This window comes from Salminus brasiliensis, chromosome 6 (genome assembly GCF_030463535.1).
Source record: "Salminus brasiliensis chromosome 6, fSalBra1.hap2, whole genome shotgun sequence".
Taxonomy (NCBI): Eukaryota; Metazoa; Chordata; class Actinopteri; order Characiformes; family Bryconidae; genus Salminus; species Salminus brasiliensis.
In genome coordinates this window covers 34,583,996-34,605,837 of record NC_132883.1, presented here as the reverse complement: position 1 = coordinate 34,605,837, position 21,842 = coordinate 34,583,996, and the positions used below count along the sequence as shown (strand labels likewise).

Here is a 21,842-nt window from a genome sequence, read left to right as displayed (position 1 = left end):
GTTAATGGTATGTGGTAAAACTTTGCATATACTACACTGAACAAAAAAAGTGAGGGAAATTTGGCTTTCGACAATGTAGGCCCTTTAAATAATAATAATAATATTAATGTTATTGTAGTAATTATAAGTAGTAAAATTGGCTGCAGATGCAAGAGAAGCAATAAGGTTACAGACGCGAATGTGTGGAGTACACATGATCTTATTGTTTCTAGCTCGGCTTGTTTGCTCCTGACATTGGCCACCAGCAGGACTCTGAGCTTAGGACATTAGCTTAGTCACACCTAGCTGTAACCTTGGCTCTCATTCTGCACTCTCTAGCCAAACTAAGACTGATTAAAGGCCTTCTGAGGACACGATCCAAAATGAAAACAAACTCCCTAGATACTGTTAGTGATAGTAAGAAAACAAACCAGGTTGGAGTAATTGGATGTCCATTCTAACCAGGGTACCAGGGTGGCACACCTAATGCATGAACACACAGAAACGTACAGACGTCTTGGACACCTCAGAAATGTGTCTTTTAAAATGCAGTTATCTAGACAGTTGGTTTATTTGCTCTAGAAAAGCACCAACATGAAAAATGACTACAAGTAGTACTATTAATCATTTGTAGATACAGTATCTTCCAACACCAGGTTTAAATACTTAAAAATAAATACAGTTAATTTAACCAGGTGGGGTGCTGGGGATAAATTCGAAGAAATTATGATGATGGACGGGGGCACGCAGGAGAAAGGTGGAACCTTTGTCATTTAAACCAGCTCAGAAGAGATCAACTACCTTTTGAAAGCATAACATTCTTGTAAGCTATATAATTTTAATGGCAAAACACAATTTCTGCCAGAATAAATGTTTTTAAACTGTTTTTTAGGTGCCTAAGACAAATACAAGAGAACCAAAAATATATGTATATTTTATTTAGTGTAATGGTTTATTAAAAAAAACAAAACAGTTCCAAAATCAAGCCAGTTCAGCCCTCACATGGGACACAGAAAAAAAAAATGAAAAAAGGGGCCTTCATCAGAAGGGTGTGTGTGGTATTGCATTAGTGATAAGAGTGACCGTATTACTCAGCATTAACGTTTAGCGATTCTCTTATTGCCATAGTTCAACATTTTGGCAATTACTCAACCTCTAGCAAAGACGGGATCTATTTAGCACTATTCTTTCACACAATCACTCTCTCCATCTCCTTCTCTGTATAAAGTATTTGTGATGGAGCTCAGTTTAACAAATGTTGTTGAGTTGTTTGTAGAGTTACAGTGTAAACTAGCTGACCAGTGGTTCCCAACTCTGGTCCTGGAGGACACCCTGCCCAGCACATTTTAGTGGTTCCTCGCTCTACCACTCTACCTTCAACTCAAGAAGGGCTTGTTAATTAGCTGATTAGATAACTTGATGAGGTGTGTTGTGAGCAGAGTAAACACTAAAATGTGCAGGGCAGGGGGTCCTCAAGGACCAGGGTTGGACCCACTGACTCCATAACCCTAATCCACAGAACTTGTCGTTAAGCATTAGAGAAATGCTGAGGCTAGATGCTAGTTAGCTTGCCAAAATGTTGAAATACTGCTTAAACAAACACTATTTATATCTGGGGCTCAGAAGAGAGTGATAAACCATCATTAACACAGTTTAGACCAACCCAGGGCTAAAATAAAAGAAATCACAGCAGTGACCGTCAACAGCAAACACTTCTTTTTCCCTTTTAATCTCTTTGATGTTTCATCCTTTCTGATCCTCAGTTCTGATTGGACAGCAGAAGGGCAGGAACCTCTTCCCTGGCATTGCTGCAGTGCATGACTGAATATGGTTGCCAGGTTGTTGCCGGGTTACTTGGCATTCGTGGTGCTGCTGAGCATCTTTCTGACAGCTTGGGCAATGGAGTCACGGTCGATTCCGAACAGCCTGAGCAGCTCGTTGGGCTTGCCGCTTCTTGGGACGTGACCCACAGCCAGCCGGTGCACCGTGAAACTGGGCTCAGAGACCACGGCTGAACACACGGCCTCACCAAGACCACCTGCAGAATTGCATATGTATGAGGGGTGTAGAGCTTCACAAAATTCCTTATTTGATTTGACTTTATCGTGGTGGCAAAATCCAGTACAAACTCTTAAATGTTGCGATTATTAATATTTGAGCTGATATAAGCAGGAGGGTCTACCCTTATTGTGGGCAGTTCTGATTATGCGTCACACAGTATAATCAGTATTAAAATGAGCACTTCATTTGCCTCAGTCTATTGAACGCATTGTGTAGTGTACATGCTTATTGGAATGAGAGGTTTGCATTGATTGATAAAATACGTCTTCCTTCTTCCAGTACTCCTAACATGATGTCCACTGTAGACTTTAGCTGTGTTTAATATTCAACGTAAGCATTTCACATTCTAATCAGCTGAGCTAAGCTGAGTGTTTAAATGGCAGCAGAAGAACCAAAAATTCGACCTAATTGAGAAGTTTGGTGGGACCACATGGTATGCCTGGAAATACTAGGAAAACGAGGAAAAATACTAATCTCTGCAGAGCTCTGTTCCAAAAAGAACCCAGTTATGACACTTACCATCTAAATCATTAGATCAAGTCTAGTCCGTGAATACACAGTATTTTGAATGTAGCTTCTCCATTGAAAGGACAATATAGTGCAAAGTAGGCCTATTCCTTGATCAGAAAACATTAAATGACAAATAAAGACACATCTTATTTAACCATCATACACGAATGTAAGATGGACAAACAGATTTTAGAAAAATAAGTGGACAGAAATGAATGAGAATGTATCTAGAATATTTAATATGTAATCATTTTCTACCCTTATCTTTTAAATTCTCCACTCCACATAAAAAAACACAAAAATACTTAGTGACAGTATTTTAACCAGTTCACTGTCACTGGTAGATGTGCTTCTTGTTGACTGTTACAAAAATGTAGTATTTGAGAGTTGTCGGTGGAATTTGCGGACAGATTTGACGGTAGGCAACTTTAATAAATAAAAGCAGATGGGACTGATTGTTTTGATATATTGAAGCCTTGTGCGATAGTGGGATTACAAAGACAAAAATCACAATAATGATTCATGAACAATTTAGTGTGCACCAAAACATTCTAATGTTGGAGCCTCACCTTCATAGTAGTGGTCCTCCACAGTGATGATGCGACCCCTCGTAGCTTTGGCATTGTCGATGATGGTCTTTGAGTCCAGGGGTTTAATTGTAAATGGGTCAATCACACGAATATTGATCCTCTCTGGGGAGACAAGATATCATTGATGGTGCATTATTTATCATATACAGCCAGAACATCTTAAAACCTAATGCTACACAGACAGGATATTTGAGCCAATATATGTTTGAGTAAATGCATGCAGATTGCAAGTAACAAATAATGCCATGGGAAAGTGTCCATAAGAAGGCTAAACTCAAGCTTTCAGGTGTAATTCCTTAAAGCTTGAGATCTCTTGGTTCTTAGGATCCATGCCAGCGACAGTATTACGGAAATGGACACTTAAACAGTAGGGCTTCTAGAAAGAGTGTCCAATTTGTAGCAAAATGGTTCTATACAGTACTTAAAATAGGTTCTTTCAATAGTAAAACTGGTTCATGCCATATTTCACTATTTTTTAAAGGATTCCGCAAAGAACCACATTCCTTTCTTCATAAAGAAAAGCCATTTGGCCAGGAAAAGAACCATATCAAATCAAACCAGATTGATTTGTATAGCACTTTTTACAACTGATGTTGTCGCAAAGCAGCTTTACAGAAACCCAGCAATTAGAAGATTAATAGATAGAGTCCATGTAAACTTTAATGTGGTCAGTAATGAAGGGTGGGCAACTATAATTCCATTGAAATGTCTCTTTGAGTGGTCATGGTTCTAAACAGAACCATTAAAGAATCTTTTTTAGGAGAGTACTGTAGTTCATGCAATTGCATGCAGGTTCATACAGGCATACATTGTGCTACACATCTGGACCCTGGCTTGCATAGCATACCTTTCTTTAGCTGCTCAGCTGCCGAAAGTGCCTCATGCAGAGTGACCCCTGCTCCAATCACAGTGACGTGGTCATCATTGCTCTTAAGTACCACCTGCATGTAAATGTCACCATGAGTATAAAATAACACTCATCAAAGCCAGGGGAAGAGTTCATTTGTACATACCTTTGCCTGTCCTATGTGGAAGTCTTCGCTGTTGTTGTAGATGATGGCATTTTCAGGGCGACTGGTTCTGATGAAACAAATGCCCTGGAACAAAAGGAGTTGGGAGACAAAAATAAAGACTTTTTAAGAGCCTGTGAACTTAAGGTTTCAAAGGAACACAGTTCTTGTGGATCAAATTATATAACACAGTGACATAGTTAAATTAATAAAATGTAGTTCACAAGCCTAATGCTGCTTGTATTCACCTGAAAATTGGCATTATTTATTTCCCACTACAGTTGGGGAATAAAACCACTGCAGTAAATATAAATCACACTTTAAGAGATACAGAACCAGCTTCTGAAGTAAAAGAACCATATGGAAAGATGCGGTAGACTAACTTTGCAGGATTTTACACAAATATGATGCTGGTTACACCAAATTACACAGTTCTTGTGAGAGGTCTTGTGCACTCTCTACCAAAGTTAAATAGTGCAGTAGCAGCATATCATTTACATTTACATTTATGGCATTTAGCTGATGCTCTTATCCAGAACGACTTACAAGGTTACTCGTATTACAAAATGGGCCAACCTAGTATTAGGAGTCTTGCCCAAAGACTCTTATTGATGTAGCGCAGACTGGGAATTGAACCCCAGTCTCCCACATGGTGTGGTAGCTCACTGGCAGGTAGTGGTGTTATCTGTTGCGCCACACCAACCACTGTCAGGCGCAGAGTGCCAACGAAAGACACTATTCACCCTATTAGAAGACCAGTCCCTATTAGAGATCAGTCAACATGACTCTGAAAACATTATTTTAGGCTATAATTGCCACATACAGTTATGGCCAAAAATATTAGCATCCTTGCACTTTTTTCAGGAAATGCACCACTTCCTGAAAGACAAGAAGAGCAGAGGTGCCAATATTTGTGGCTATAATGACAACATTTCTATTTTGCTTCCCTTTTTTGTAGGCACAGAGCTAAAATCTTAAGCTCAAAATTATTATTTTTACATTATCTGGCAGTTTGGGTCAAAATGTCATGATAAATGGACCGATAGAAATGGTTCTAAATGACTAAATGATTCTGTTAACAATACCAGTAATATAATGTTAGCCATGGAAGGTGCCATCAGCAGACTAAGCTAAACATTGCACTAGGGATAACTGGGTAAATCAATAAGCAGCAAAAAGGAATTAGTAAAGAGGGAAACTCCTTGTGAGATTACACTGTTACAAGAATCCATAAGCTGTATGAATGAGAACGAGAGTGAGAGGCTACAATTGTGGAGGAGCTGACTACTTACAATAAACCTTGCCCATATAAGACTATAGCTGTCTAAGTAGGTGTATTTAGGGGCATTAGTTTAAATAAATCACAAAATAATCACAAACAAATCTATCAAATGCAGCCGCTCTTGGAGATCCACCCTGGAGACCTGAAAGGCCTGAAATTACATGGGTCAAATGTATTAGACTGGAGTGGAGCTAAATTCTGCTAGGTGGAGGATAACCAAGACTAAGCCTCCTTTATATAGACCCCTGTGCCAGCTGCAAAGAAATGCCTCTAAGGATGCTCTCACAGACACAGTCTACCCATCAACAGTCCTTTGATCAAGACATACCAATTGGTCATATACTGGTTCAGAGAGGACTATGGGTACCTTTGTGTTGGCAGCCAGCTCCACAGCCTTCTCAGTGGACACCCCATCACTAGGGTAGAATACGGTTGCCGTGGGAATGGCTCGGAACATAGCCAAGTCTTCCAGGCCCATCTGAGAGGGACCGTCCTCTCCTTAAACATCAACACATGCACACACAGAGGTCATGTCAAGTGACCAAATTATAATAGCACAATAGCAAACAGGCATGCGCTGTAGTGTCGGACCACGCGGCATGCAATGTACCTGAAGAAGCTAAAGGAAAACCAGGAGCCCTCGCACCACTTCCACACAGAGAGAGAGAGTGAGTGGGAGGGAGAAAGAGACCAATCAACTGAATGCCACGGAGTGCAAGTGTGGAGAAATGAGGAGGAGAAAGATGTGGGGAATATTTACAGGAAGGACTAAACAAGAGAAGGAAAAACAGTGGCTTATGCTGGCTGTTAAACATTATAGAGATAGCTCATTCTAAAATGCTAAAGTGGAAAACAGAAAGAGAGCTGATGGGGACAACATGGGGAGAGAACCCCACAAAAAACACCACATTATATAAAAAAAAAAAAGAATACACTTTTACTTTTCTCTGCTACTAACAGTACCATAACCCCATAAGCACTCTCATCAATGGGACAATGGCAAGTACTAATTTCAACTTTAAATAAATAAATAAATAAGTAAATAAAATGATGAAATGTGAAAGGTGAGCAGACAACTACCAATTGAAACTCCGCAGTGCGAGCCGCAGAGGTTGATGTTGCTTTCCGAGATGGCGGCCATGCGCAGTTGGTCGTAGGCGCGAGTGAAGAACGTGGCAAATGTGGAGGCAAAGACAACGTTTCTGTCACGAGCAGCACAACCCACTGCCACACTTACCTGGAAAAGAGAGTGGAAAAAATATAAGATCAGTGGTGTTAAGGTGTGTACAAACACAAAAATAAGTTTTCAGCAGAAGAAAAAAAAATATTACTTTATTATGAAATTCCCACATAGGGTCAATAAATGAATAAATAAATAATAAAAACAGAAAAACATTTTTAAAAATGGAGATACAAGGTTTTGTTTCCGGCTGGGATTACATACACAACCTTGCTCCACTTTCACCAGTAACAAATATCTAGTCAATCTGTGCACTGAAGAAGAGCTAAAGAATGGCTAAAGTGTCCAAGTGTTTGCACATTAAGAGACTTAGAGCCTTATCAACAATCAACTGGAATTCATCCATCCATCTTTTTATCTACTTCTTCCTATTCAGGGTCACAGTGGATCCAGAGTCTACCCAGAATTAGAGAGTACAAAGAAAAGAGTAGCCCCTGCACAGGAAGCATGTGAAATCATTTTGCAAATCTGTAGGTTCAGGTTATGCAATAAAGCTCTGACAGTAAGCCTTTGTCCACGTCCTTTTTTCACTCAATGGAATCTTCCACTTAGGCTTGGGAAATCTGTATAAAGCTTCAGCACATGCTTGAACAACTCTGATTCAGAGCCTGCAGCAAAGTTAGCAAATCTGGCTTCTTTCCATTATAAAACTGCAGTTCCACAAAATCTACCACGATGATCTCAAACAGTTTAAGACGTCACTGTTCAACACATTTACTACACCGTATCCTGACTCATTTAGAGCTTCAGAGTTTCAATAAAAAAAAAACTTTTGGAACACTGGATTTGTGTATCATTTCCTGTTGAGTAATGCATTACATTTTGAGGCACTGGGAAGTGTTTTTTATTATAAATTAAAAATGATACAGGGTGAGAATGAAATAAACACTGGTGAATAAACACTGGTGTGCAGGTACTGGCATTTAATTCCTACCAATAGAAAGTCAAAGAAAGGGGGTTCAACTGCAACTCGAATGGAACTACTTAAAGAAATCGGAGAATTACTTGTCTTCAGTTTCTTAATGAAAGAATCAAGTGTGTTTGTAGCGAACACTTCCGAACCAAACGCTTTCAGGTCATACCATGTTCTGCTCTGCGATGAAGCACTCCACATAGCGATTAGGGCATTCATTCTTGAAAATTTCCGAGAAGGTGGAGTTCTTGGTGTCTCCGTCCAAAGCGATGACGCGCTCATTGTAGCGGCCGAGTTTTGCCAGGGCCATCCCGTACGCCTTCCTTGTAGCAACCTGAGAAACAAGACAACTGATTAAACTACAAAGCCATCACAAACTCCTGAAGTTTTAATACTTTAGACATACTGCAGAATAAGCCTCAATACCTAAAACTGCAGATCTATTAGCGAGAAGTTGAGATTTTTGTGGGGGGTGGATTACACATGCTAAACAATAAGATTATGTGATTGTTGACACTGTATCTGTAACGCTTACCTATAAAATGTGCAAAAATATACCAATCAGCAACAACAAAAATGAAGCTAGAATTTGATCTGTTTTCATCGATAACCATGCATGACAGTGTCAGATACCACATAAGCAAGTATTTTTGAGATCACTTTGAAGGTAATGCCAAGCATGTCTAGGCTGGCCGACTCCATTTATGCTAAGGGGAAATTTGTGTCAATTTGGTTTCTTGCCAAATTCTAACGCCCGTTGGAGTTATCGGTGCCAGAAGGAAAATCCCACAGTTCTGCAAAGCACTGGTAGCACTTTGAAGAAGTTAACATCACCACCTACATTAGCGGGGGTTGGTTGTGGCCGTTTTTCACCACTGTCATACCTTGTCGCCAGGTTTGTAGCTTGGTGAGCTGGGCATGCTGATATTTTTCAGGCTGACCAGTGGTGTGTCCTCAGCAGGTGTAGGCGGGTACAGGCGCTTGTTGCAGCTCAGAATGCGGCTCTGTATGTCCTTTATCACGCCCTCAGCCATGTCCTTGGGCAGGGGCTTACCGTGCCAGCCCATCTTATCCTCTGCCGCTGAGAGAGAGAGAGAGAGAGAGAGAGAGAGAGATGGTGTTATTTCTGTACATTATTGTTGAAAGTGATGTGGAAATAATGTTTTAAATACAAATACATTTAATTTGGTTACACATAAATATATACAATTAGTTAGTAATGAAGCATCATTCAGAATGCCTGATCATGGTGACAGATAATGATTCAAAATAAATAGTAGCAATATTGTTCATCATTTTATCATTTATTTCCAATACATTTAGCAAAACATATACAAATAAATTTGTGTTTGCTTGATTTAAATGGTATTTAACGTGATATGAATTTATTGGTATTAATTGATATTTAAAAGTTGTTATTTAATATTAAAAAATTAATTAATTTGATTAAATGAATTTCCAAAACATATTTTTTGTTGTATACTCAGTATACGTTTTGCTCTCATCTTCTACTGATCCCACAGTCCTTGCACAGAACTGTAGAAATGTGTAGGAATACCACCCATTTCATCAACTTTGCAGTGAATCCCTATTTGTTCTTAATATATATATTTTTTATGTCCTTTCCTCACTTTTTAAAATACTTATGAAACATGCACTGCTGCTGCTTCAGTCTATGTATTCACATATATGCGTTGTATTTTCATTGAGTCTGTACATTTTTGTATTCTTAATATGTATTCAATCTTGCCGAAAGATCTGTTAATAAGACAGGCGTGCCAGAATGCTAAGGTGCTTTCTCAATGAAACACAGGTGGTTAGCTGTAACAACAGTCCACTGGGTCATGTGAGAGTACCAATGCCAAAAAACAACAGGCAAACAAAGGCAGCAGAGATGAATGCACAGCATACACATTCTGCAGGATTAGCCAGCGCCGGTCACTAATGCCCTAAAGCACCGGAACGCTGCTTGGGGATTTTCCTGAAAACCGTCCTTCATCCAGAGAATCTACAAACACTTCTTGTACAAAATGATTCTAATAATGTTAGTTCTGTACCTTCACAGGTTAAAAAAATGGACAAATACCAAAATAAAAAAATAATATATATGTAATAAAATAAATGTTAGATGTGCAATATAATCAACTTAGCTTTAGATTATTTGATGGTGACTGAGGATGCTGTAGAACACTGTAGAACATTATATTTTTAATAAAATGAATAAGTGGATATTAAATCTCTAGAAAACTAGACATAAAGTAATTATAGATTCTATTATAAAGTTTATTATTTTATAAGTTCCCAAACTATGTGAAATAGTGAGAAAAACCTCTTAACTACTTTATGGTGCGTGGTTCATAAGTGGTTCATTCTCCGCAGCTTCTGACACAGTGGACCACAAGATCCTCCTGTCTATCCTTGCCAGCCTTGGAATTACCGGCTCTGCATGGCGATGGTTTGCATCGTACCTGCAGGGACGCTTATACCAGATAACATTGCAGGGCGACACGTCCACTCCTTGTAGTCTCTCCACTGGTGTTCCACAAGGCTCGGTTCTTGGTCCTCTTCTTTTCTCACTCTATACTAGCTCTCTTAGTAAAGTGATATCTCTCATGGACTCTCTTACCACCCTTACGCCGATGACACTAAACTTATCCTTTCTTTTTCACCGTCTGACACACAGGTTTCTGCCCGCATCTCAGCATGCCTCACCGACGTCTCTTCTTGGATGGCAGCTCACCACCTCAAACTAAAACCCAGCAAGACAGAGCTGCTGTACATCCCGGGAACTGCTGGATTTAAAAACGATCTTGCCATCTCCTTTGAGAACTTACTGGTCACCCCATCTACAGAAGCTGGAAGCCTTGGTGTAGTCATGGATGATCAGTTATCGTTCTCAGGTCATGTTGCACACGTAACTCGGTCCTGCAGATTTCTCCTGTACAACATCCAGAGAATTCGACCCTTCCTCTCTAGAGAGGCCACCCAGGTGCTTGTTCAGTCTCTCATCACTTCAAGACTTGACTACTGCAACTCTCTTCTGGCTGGTCTTCCTCTGTGTACCATCAGGCCCCTGTAACTTATCCAGAATGCAGCAGCATGGGTCGTCTTCAACGTTTCTAAATTCTAAACAGCCATGTTACTCAACTGCTGCTTTTTCTTCACTGGCTTCCTGTTGCTGCTGCCCGCATCAGATACAAAACCTTGACGCTGGCCTACAGACAAGACAAGAACGGACCAGCCCCTCCGTACTTGATGGCGATAGTCAAAAGCCGATCCACACCAAGAGCCCTCCGAGTTTCAAGTACGGCTCGGCTCGACCCGCCATCCCTCAAACTCCGCGGAAGACAAGCGTCCAGGCTTTTTTCTGTCCTGGCACCGAATTTCCCCTGGGTGTCCAAACAGCAGAATCGCTCGCTGTCTTCAAACACAGACTGAAGACCAACCTCTTCCGAGAATACTTGGGCGAATAGTAAAGTGGTCACCTTATTGACTTGTGTTTAGTAGTGTCTAAACTTTTTAGTCTATTCAAACTAGCTGAGGTTATTCTTGGGTAAATAGCAAAGCACTTTTGTAAGATGCTCTGGATAAGAGCGTCTGCTAAATGCCTTAAATGGAAATGTAAATAATATGGCACATGGTATTATTAAACATAGCAGTATGAGTGAGTTTTTCTTAACTACTGTAAAAATATATTAATAATAACTGATTATTGTAGATGCATGCAGTGTTTAGCAAAAATCGGTTTGTCTCTCTGCATGTATGTACTTCTTACCTGGGATTCCCTTGCCCTTGATGGTCTGGGCGATGATGGCAGTGGGCTGGTGGTGGGGCTGACACAGAACCTTACACAGCTCCTCAACACTGTGACCATCCACTATGATGGCCTGCCATCTACACACACATAAAAACATTTGTTTCTAAGACAAATAAAGACTTTCAGGATGATGCATTATGAATGCTTACAGTAAAACATTAAACATTCATTTGAAAAATGACATTTAGACGAATAAATACATATGCCCAATTAAAAGTGCATTTGTGGCATTAATACATTTGAGCCAATCAGCTGTTGTGTGATGAAGGCTATGTGGTTTTAAACCAAATACTAAAATAATATTTGGCAGAAGGTCAGAATATTTGATGGTTTACTGAAGTCTCTGATGTTTTCTAATGTAAAAACAGTCCAAACAAATATTGCATGTGGCTAGTACTTTAGGTAAAAATACATTTAAAAAAATCCTCTGTATAATTTTACATGTAATAATTGTACATGTATATGTACATATGTATGATATAACATATATATAGCTCTAATAGCCCTAATACTAGTACAAGGGTGCCAGTTCAAAACATTTCACTTGATCAGAACTATCCACACTTTTCATAACAACTGTGTTCACTTACCCAAAGGCCTCACAACGTTTCTGGTACTTCTCTACGTGGTGCTGCAGTGGTGTGGGGTCACTCTGACCCAGCCGGTTAATATCCAGAATAGCCACCAAGTTGTCCAGCTGATAATATGAAGCAAAAGCCATGGCCTCCCAAACTGAACCCTCGGACATCTCACCATCACCCAACAGACAAAACACACGGTAACTACAGAACAGAGAGAATGGAAACAAGATGAAGATTTGCCTGCACTGAAAAGATAAAAAAATTAGGCTTATTTACAGCACTATTAATTAAACATATCAAATAAAACATCAAAAGATTCATCAGCTAATGCAGGTATCTGACATCAATATTTATGTATTATTAATTAATTATGTATTACAATTAAATATTGCATCAAAATAAATATCTAAAAGTATTTACAATTAAACATATGCCTGAGTACAAATATATGTTGATATAATAGATGAATTATCATTCATTATTTTAATTATATTAGTTATATTTCAAACATTTGAAATAATGTAACCACAAGTAAATGCAAATGACATACAAACATGTATAAATAAATACATACATATAAATATGTTTGAAGGAAGAAACATTACAATTAGACACATTTAATTGTGTCATTGTGTAATAGTGCATTGAACAACTAAACCCCAGGCTTTTTCTTCTAACATTAATCTTAATATTCAGAGATCACTCTGATTTTTGTTCAGTAACTTCTCTGAAAACTATGTGTGAGTGATGTAGTGACGCACTTCATACAGACTTTAAGAAATATATAATTGAATGAAATCTGATGTTTTACGCTGTTGTGAGCAACACACGCACGCACGCACACACGCACACAGAGAGTTGCTTCGTCTCTCTCACTCTCACACACATACACACATCTCCTGAGGAGCTAACAAGGTCTGACAGCTTTCCACTCAAATAGTCATGTTTGTTTTAAAGTGCTGGGATCAGACAAGACCCAGAACATTATCACACGCATTCCACCTTTACCCACAAAGAATAGCATTCCACACACACACACACACACACACACACACACACACAATATTCATCTAGCATTCAAGCATAGATTGCTGTAGATAATCAAATAGAGCCTATTATTAATAATAGCATTTACACTAAAAGACAGAGAAAGAGTGATATGAAGTGTTTAACCCTGTCTGAATTTAGTACAATTTCATAGTGGATTAAAGTCTTTCTCTCAGGTTTTGGTGTGCACAGTCTGGCAATCTGGCAGTTGGTTTTTACATTGCATCATAATGTCATTGAATGGACCAACAGAAATGCACCAAAATGACTTAAGCTAAAAAGGTTCTTTTCCTTCTCCTGTAATTTTTGGAGATACAAGGTATCAGCTGATTTTGGGCATGGCTGTTGGTACCAGACAGATTGTTTTGAGCATTTCTAATTCTTGTGACCAGAAAAGATTGAGGCTTTTTGCTGCGGATAGGCAACAACAGCTGAAACCCCTGTAGAGTTCCACTTCTGTCAGCCAAGAGCAGAAAGCTGAGGCTGCAGTGGGCACAGGATCACCAACACTGGACAGTTAAAGACTGGAAAAACATGGTCTGGTCTGATGAATCTCGATGCACTGTGGAATCAATGCCTAAAGAACTAAAGCCATTTTAAGACCTAAAGGATGCCCTACCCATTATTAAGGTGTAAAACACGTGGCTAAAGAGATAAGTGTATGAAGTATAGCATAAGTATATGGACAGTGCCATTTACTGACAATATATACCACAAATAAAGTTTTAAAAAATAAAGCAATAACATGCTGCATGGGCATTTATCATTTGGCATCCCACACTGTAAAATATGTTTTATGCGTTGTGCCTGGAGCACTGAGGTAGTATTAACAATTAACATCAACACAGAACACACCCAAAAGCTACACACACACACCTCGCTGATGATGACAGCTCACTGGAGATGTCAACATGCATTTGTAAATTTGAAATGAGCAAATAACTTCAGTAAAAACAACAAAATGACAGTGTTAACCACCTTATTTAGCATTGTTTTATTATTATGGTTGAGGCTGTATTAAAAGTCATATTTCTGATATAAAAAAGTAAAATATATATAATCAATATATTTAAACTACCTATGAATGCAGCAAGGCGAGGGAGGAGAGATAGATAAACAGAGTGGAGAGGAGCAAGAGAAGAAACACTGAGGAAAGATGGGGACGACGTGTAAGCGTGTGTGTGAGCGATAGAATGAGTGAAAGATTGCAGAGGCAACCAGGATTTCTCCAATTGCTGCTTATTAGAGCAGAAGAATGAACTGAACACAGAGCAAAAGAGCAACAGAGAGAGCGAGAGAGAGAGAGAGAGAGAGAGAGAGAGAGAGAGAGAGAGAGAGAGAATGAGAGAACGTGAAAGCATGACCAGCATGTTTCATGTAAAGTACTTTCTAATAATCCTGAACTAACCTTTCCATACTATGCTGTATTAGTCCGTCATCAAACAACCATATGAACACTTCAGACCGACACCAAGTATGTTATTGAGGGTGTTGGTGAGGGTGATGCTGGGGCAGGGGGTGGCATTACAGTGCTTAAATAAGTAGCCAGCAAATACCGTCCATCTGTATTCATCCTTTAGACCTAACTGTAACACTGAATGTCTGACTTATACTACCTGTACATCATGCTTGAGTGTGGGCAGTGGTGGTGGTGGGGGGGGGAGGGGGGGGGGGTACCTGGCCTTGTCAAAGTACTTTCCAGTATAAGCCATTCCACAGGCAGCACCAAGTCCTTGCCCAAGTGAACCTGTGGCCACATCCACAAACTGCTGTTTCTGTAACACACAGACACAGATAATATACACCTTATTTGTTAGCATGTACAAAAGAGAGAAGAGAGAAGAAATGGTCTAAATATGTTCTACAGCTTCCTAAATGACAGTTGAGATGGAGCAGAAATTTGACAGCTGTAAGCTGTTTGAAAGCTGACAGCCTGGTAAGGCCACCAATGTGCACATGTGCACTGCAAGTCTAAGACTGCCAAACACTAGCGATGTGTCCAAGTTGTGTACTACACACTAATAATATAAGCTACATGTTATATACTAATTTTAAATGCAGGTTTGGCAAGTTAGTACACAAAATATGAACTCATTAGTCAGGAAGTGACAGGAAGTGAAGCAGCCTCTATTCCTATGCCAGAAAATGTCTTTCTTCTGCTGTGATCTCTCACTGCCCACCATTTTTTCACATTGTTCCAGACACAAGTAGCAGCTCCCTTTACGGTTAACTTTGCACTGTGGGATAATAGTTATATTAATCAAAACTGCTCAAAAACTGACCGGTACTAAATATAAATTATGGATTTTTGGACACTTATCTATAGAACATATTCAAAAACTAGTTAGCATTATTATTTCAGGTTAAGATTTTTTTCACCCACTCAGTGTGGGATATACAAAGTTACTAAGTCCACAATTCTGTCTGCCTGTGTACGTACTGTACTATGCCTTCTACTACTATCTACTGCAGTGGTGAATGTGACTGCTGAGTATTTGTAGACCTTGCATATTAGCATTGCAGTCTTTTTCAGGCATCACCTCAAACTACCACAACATAACACAATGCACATTCACGTTAGAGCAGTGCACCTTGAGCTGTAATGACATGCATTTAAATAAACACTTTTTGTTTCTATTCTGTTTAGGGTCTAAATGTAGAGAATTAGAGCTAATAATAAATCATACAAAATCTTAGAATAAAGCTAATGGGGATAGTTGAAAGAATCTCATTTAAATAAGGTTCACTGACAACTTCTAGCGTTCATATTGCTGCTGTCTCCATTTTGTCCATCTCCGTTTTTAGTTTTCCTCATCATTTGAACCCTGGAGCTGCTTCTGTACACTGTGTGATTAATTCTGGATGAACTGATGAATAGAAATGCTCTTAAATGACTTGGACATTGACTTGGACATTGATAGTTAAAAGGATTTTTGCCTTCTCCTGTAAAGTTGTCATTTTTGAGATGTTTTTCTATTGGACAGCAATGATATGTCATTAGCAGCCTGTCACCACTGTCGGCAACTCTATAGGAAAAACATTATTACCCCTGTGGAAGTCCATTGGTCTATTAATTAGCATTCATTATTACAGAATTTTAACTTTTAATTCCAATCTGCCAAAAAAGTGAAAACCTTCCAAAATCTAAGGTGTCAAAAATAAAATCCTGCTTTTGTTGGAGTACCTGACTCTACTGTCCTGTGTAGGCGTTCTACTAAATTTGGAACATTGCTGTGCATTGCTTATTGCATTCAGCAACTAAAGCATTAGTGATGTCAGGATGTTGGACAATAAGGGGGGGGAGGGGGGGGTCATACCACTCTAGCACACATGGCATTAGACATGATGCCAGTATGCTCATATTTATCTGCTTTAAAGAATTCTACTGGCAATACTTCTCGACAGGGACTAGACAACTGTGTGTGTGTGTGCGTGCGCGTATTTGCACCTCTGTCAGCAATAGGTGCAACATAAAAAAAGCTGAATGCATTCATTAGAAGGGGTGTGCACAAGGATTTGGGCATAGAATTTATCTGTGTTTGTGTGTGAGTGTGTATTTGTGCTTACTGGAACAGGGTGGCCTTCTAAGATGGAGTCGATCTTCCGGAGGTTTAGCAGCTCACTCTCTTTCAGATAACCTACTTCTGCCCAGACGGCATAGAGCACCGGGGCAGCATGACCCTGACACAAACACACACACACAGACAGACAACATCTTTATTTATACAGCACATTTAGGGCCGGGTTTCCAAAAAGGGATTAAGCCTAGTCCAAGACTAAATTTTACTTTCAATGGAGAATCACCATTCAGCATGCTTTGTAGTCCAGTACTAGGCTTAATCCCTGTGTGGAAAATCTGGCCCTTAAAGTTTAAAATGCATGATTTACTTTTTTGTATTTTTTCCTATTGTACAGTAACAATATGCACTGATGTATCAAAAACAGGCTATTACAGTTTTTAACAAGTTAAACGGGTTGTTTCAATACTTTGACTTTAAGATTGACAGTTGAATACAATACATGGAAACATATTTTCAATGTGTTTTTCTTTTGAACACTTTCAGAGCACAATTTCAATGTATTGGTAAATAAAAAAAGTGAAAAATGAAATAGAAAATGCCAGTTTAGGTTTCATTCTTTTTTTAATATGTCAGCAAATAAGTATTTGTCATTACTGTTTAATTATTTAATAGAATTGTGCTTTGAAATATGCAAAAGTGTCCTCCGTAGAGCATGTTTAAGTATTAACTTCTGACCAAGCAGCCGAAACCTTTGCATTCAACTGTATGCAAATGACCCTTGTTCTGTTTAGCCGCTCTATAACGTGGCTTATTCAAAAAGCAGTCAGAGTCAAAGCAATCTTGATGACTTCAGTGTATATGGCTGGAGCAAAACTGCTGTAGGATGAATACTTGTACATGTAAATGAGTTGGTTTGTGTGAAACTGAAATACTCAATTACATACATCAATACATCAATGCTGTTTCTGATGCTTAGTTTGTGAAAATGGGGTGGAAGTAAACCTAAAACTTTACATAGTGCAGAAACTGCACAGAAAAGGGCCTGGTCAGTTTCATTAGTGTGTGGAATGGTAAAAAACAACTGGTTGGAAGTTCATGATGTGAAAGGAAGACAGAAGAGGTCAGAAGTACAGACATGCAAGGCAAATAATAAAACTTCCAGTGGAAAACTCAAGTAAAAAACAGACTGATATGCAGATAAAGAAACAAAGAAAGTGAACAAATGAAAAAGAAGAGTAATACCAATGATTGGAAACAAAAAAAACACTGAAACATTCAGTAGTATTGAGCGATTTTTGCACAACACTGTTTTAATCCGTTTTTGCCTGTCTTGTATCAAGCGGTAGGTCTAATATTTAGAGGCCTCTCTTGTCTAGACTAGTGTGACCTATCATGTTCATGATGTGAAGCAACTCAATCAGGTTACCTGATACTGTGTAAACAGAGAACACAATAGCATTAGCCTTATTGGATTAGATGTGAGTCTGCTAAATCCATCACATTAGATTATTTCAGCCAGTGCTGATGAGTTTATTATGTATCAGTTGATCAGTTCTGGATGTTAGTGTGCACTTATATTTGAAAGCAACAAATACACCAAATTACTGTCTGTTCTCCTACAGAGTAATACAGAGTGTGGGTGTGCCTGTTTTTGCACAATTTCAAGAAAACTTGTTTTATTAAAAAAAATAATAATTCAGGACATGACTGTTGATGCACTTTTTGCACATTTTCTGAGAGCAGATATCTTGGTAGTAACATGCTTTCTAATTGACACTTGTGTTACCTTGGATAGAATGAAGCGGTCATTGCTGGGATTGCGTGGGTCGTCTGGTCTGTACTTCATGGTGTGGAAAAATAGCACAGACATAATCTCTGCTGCACTACAGCAGGATGTCGGATGACTGCAGGACACAAAACATACAAATATCACACACACATGCACACACCATTCAAAAGCATGTGCACACACTTGAAAAGACACAAAAAAACAAACAAACCAAAACAAAGCAAGCTAATGTATCCACACAGAGGTGGTGCTAAGCTGATCATTAGAATTGCATCCACTGCTCCTACGTACTTTACCTCTCTCTCTGGATTCAAACTCACACATCTACATGCTCATTTAAACAACACAGGTGTCACATTGGTACAAAACCAAGGGTTTGAAACCGTAAAGTACAACTGTAGAAACAGCAGTTTAGTAGTGAAGGCCAACATCCTAATGGCACTTGACTTTGTTTAAATGTTGACTTCCAAGCTATAGTACATCGTCACGGTCCAATAAAAACCATGCATCACCATGTTTGTTCTTTTTTATTTTTTATTTATCTTTTAAATTTCTATCATTTTTTGAATAGAAATGCTCCAAAATGACTATTTTAGAATAAAATCTTCTTCTATTGACATCCATTGAAAGTTATGAAGGTTTTTTCCTTCTCCTGTAAAGTCGCCATTTGAGATAAATGTGTTTTATTGGACAGTGACAATATTCTATATACATTTTAGAAAGGTGCTGAAAAAAAGCACCATAATTGCACATGTAAAACAGGATTGTTCCAAATGGTTGCTATGCTGTTAATCAGTTGTTATAGGATTTCTGGTGGCTGCTTGGCAGTTGCTATGCTGTTTCATGTGGTGAGTTTGATAATCGGTTGCAATGCCATCACTATAGTTTTCCTAGGAATTATAGTTTCAGCTGGGAATGTTGTGTCAAGTGGTTCTTATGCTGTTGTTAAGCAGTTATGGTACCCCAGGTTGTTGTTACGTGGTTGCCAAGCAGTTGCTATTGTGTCCCAAGGGGTTTCTAGGATTGTATTGCTAGGTTGATGTTGAAGGTTGATATGGTTGCCAGGTGGTTGCTCTGCTTTTTTAAGGCTTTTGTAAGGTTTCCTCCGTGGTTGTTGGTAGCCCATGTGGTCGCTAAGATGTTGCTAGGTGTTTGCTTTGGCTTCGAAGGTGTTGCTTGTGTACTAGTATAATGGAAACGAAAGAAATTACCCCATTTTCCCCCATGTCCTGGTTGGAACAGACATTTTTAGCCAATTACATAAGGAATACATCTCATTTGAAGGTATTGCACTGAGGTTACAGATTGTGGTACCAATCAACAGACTAGCTCCATCACAGAGGTGCACCTTTAACAAAGCATTAATAAGCCAACACATACGTCATCTGGTCAGTGGTCGTTAGTCTGTACGAACAGCCTGGAATTAGATGTATTGGAAATATTTAGACATCTCATGTAGAACGTGATGTAGTACGCAAATCCTAGACTATTAGAACTTCCAAAGGGGATTCATCTCTTGCATGCAGTCCAAACCTAAGCTCAGTCCAGGAAACCAGCTCACAGTGCTAAAATATATACCATGCCATCAACATCTCACCCTCACGTTAGTTTGAGATGAATCCTCTGAAAACCTGCACCTGTCTGTAGGGAATCAGAAGTCTGCAATTGCTCTAAAGAACAATAATGACAATTTCAACAACAGTAAATGTGTAATAAATGCTAAATAGAGGTTATACATTAAATATAACCATACTAAATGGCAATGTTTAGACTACTTTTTAATAAGGCAACTGCAAATAATACTGGGCTAGGAGAGGTGTGGATATAGTGAAATGTGTTTATAATTAGTTAATGCACAATATCATACTTATTGAATTATTTATATGTATTCTACTGTTTTTCTTACTGCGCAGCTAAACGGCCTTTTATGAATATTTTGTCGTAAATGATCTCTACATTTTTGCAATGCACTGTATATAATATATACAGCTGGACAGCTGTGTAGGAGTTAAAGCACTACACTAGAGCGGCCCACAACACCTCTACTCGCGAGCTTCGCTCCCTCCTTCACGATTGGCTCTTAGGTCCCATCCTCAAGCTCCGCGCCAATCGCTGCGCAGGGGGCGGGTTAGACAGCCCTCAAGCGTTCGACTTGAGTCGTGGTGCTGAACTGAGCTGCGGACCCTTTTACAGCTGGAGCGGTGCGGTCTGTTCGAGAAAACTCTTGGACTGCACGTTCCCAAACACACAAGCGGCCAAATATTTATTTTCATAAGACTCTTTAATAATAAAATAATAAAAAATCTAAAATAAATGAGAAAAAGAGTGAAGTCCAAATGGCGTGGAGGGTAGGTGAACCAGCTGCCCCGCCGGTCGAGCTCACAGTAACTTTGCTGGAATGATCGAGGCTAATAACTGACAGAAAATTATATTTTATATTATATATATATTATATAAAAGTCCACACTGGTTAAAACGGACAACCATTAACGTTGCAAATGCGCACCGAGGTCAAACGAGAAGAGCAGCGAGGCTGACTGTGCGTAGCTCTTACCCGCTGCCCGCAGCGCTGGTGGCCCGGATGGAGCTGATCCGGAGCCGTTTGGCGATGTTGCGCAGCGCCTGCAGAGTCTGCTGGTCGGGTTTATGGTAGTCCTCCATCTGGGCCACACTGACATACAGTACCGAGTTAAATAAAATAAACTAAAATAAGATAAGATCCGAGTCTGCGGTACGGAGGAGCTCACTTACTCCGGGATACAGAGAGAGAGGGGAAACTAGGGAGAAGAGGGAAGTGTGGACGCGACAGCCATCCAAACGATTTGACAGACTGCAGAGCGAGCGTGTGTTTATAAGAGACAGAGAGAGAGAGAGAGAGAGAGAGAGAGAGAGAGAGAGAGAGGGAGAGGGAGAGGGAGAGAGAGAGAGAGAGAGACAGAGAGAGGGACGGTCAGGGAGAGAGAGAGAGAGAGAGAGAGAGAGAGAGAGAGAGACAGAGACAGAGAGACAGAGAGAGAGAGAGAGAGAGAGAGAGAGGGACGGTCAGGGAGGGAGAGAGAGAGAGAGAGAGAGAGAGAGAGAGAGAGAGAGAGAGAGACGGTCAGGGAGGGAGAGAGAGAGAGAGAGAGAGAGAGAGAGAGAGAGAGAGAGAGAGAGGGACGGTCAGGGAGGGAGAGAGAGAGAGAGAGAGGGACGGTCAGGGAGGGAGAGAGAGAGAGAGAGAGGGACGGTCAGGGAGGGAGAGAGCGAGAGAGAGAGGGACGGTCAGGGAGGGAGAGAGCGAGAGAGAGAGATACTGAAAGTGAAGGAGGGGCGGGGACTGCTACCTCGTATGAGCATACTAGTATGTTTACTAACTTTATATACACTATTAACATCATCAGAGGCCTTCTACTTCTACTCAATAAGCCACTGTGTAGGCGACTACTACACCTGTAGTGTTAAGACAGTTATTAATAACAACAAAAATGTAACAATTATGTTGCTTATAATTGTGGATTTA

General features: G+C 39.6%; 1 protein-coding gene across 1 annotated transcript; it reads right to left on the bottom strand.

The window, feature by feature from the left end:
- Window positions 1–899: 899 nt before the first annotated feature.
- Window positions 900–21,195, bottom strand: LOC140557586 (transketolase-like). Its single transcript, XM_072682144.1, has 14 exons — window positions 20,895–21,195; window positions 18,338–18,455; window positions 16,598–16,711; window positions 14,708–14,805; window positions 11,993–12,184; window positions 11,361–11,479; window positions 8,470–8,666; window positions 7,755–7,919; window positions 6,513–6,669; window positions 5,800–5,930; window positions 4,154–4,237; window positions 3,988–4,081; window positions 3,120–3,242; window positions 900–2,017 (listed from the first exon to the last, which is right to left on the bottom strand). The coding sequence occupies exons 1-14, from the start codon at window positions 20,999–21,001 to the stop codon at window positions 1,830–1,832; spliced, it is 1,887 nt and encodes a 628-aa protein (XP_072538245.1). The 5' UTR covers window positions 21,002–21,195; the 3' UTR covers window positions 900–1,829.
- Between the last annotated feature and the right edge of the window lie 647 nt (window positions 21,196–21,842).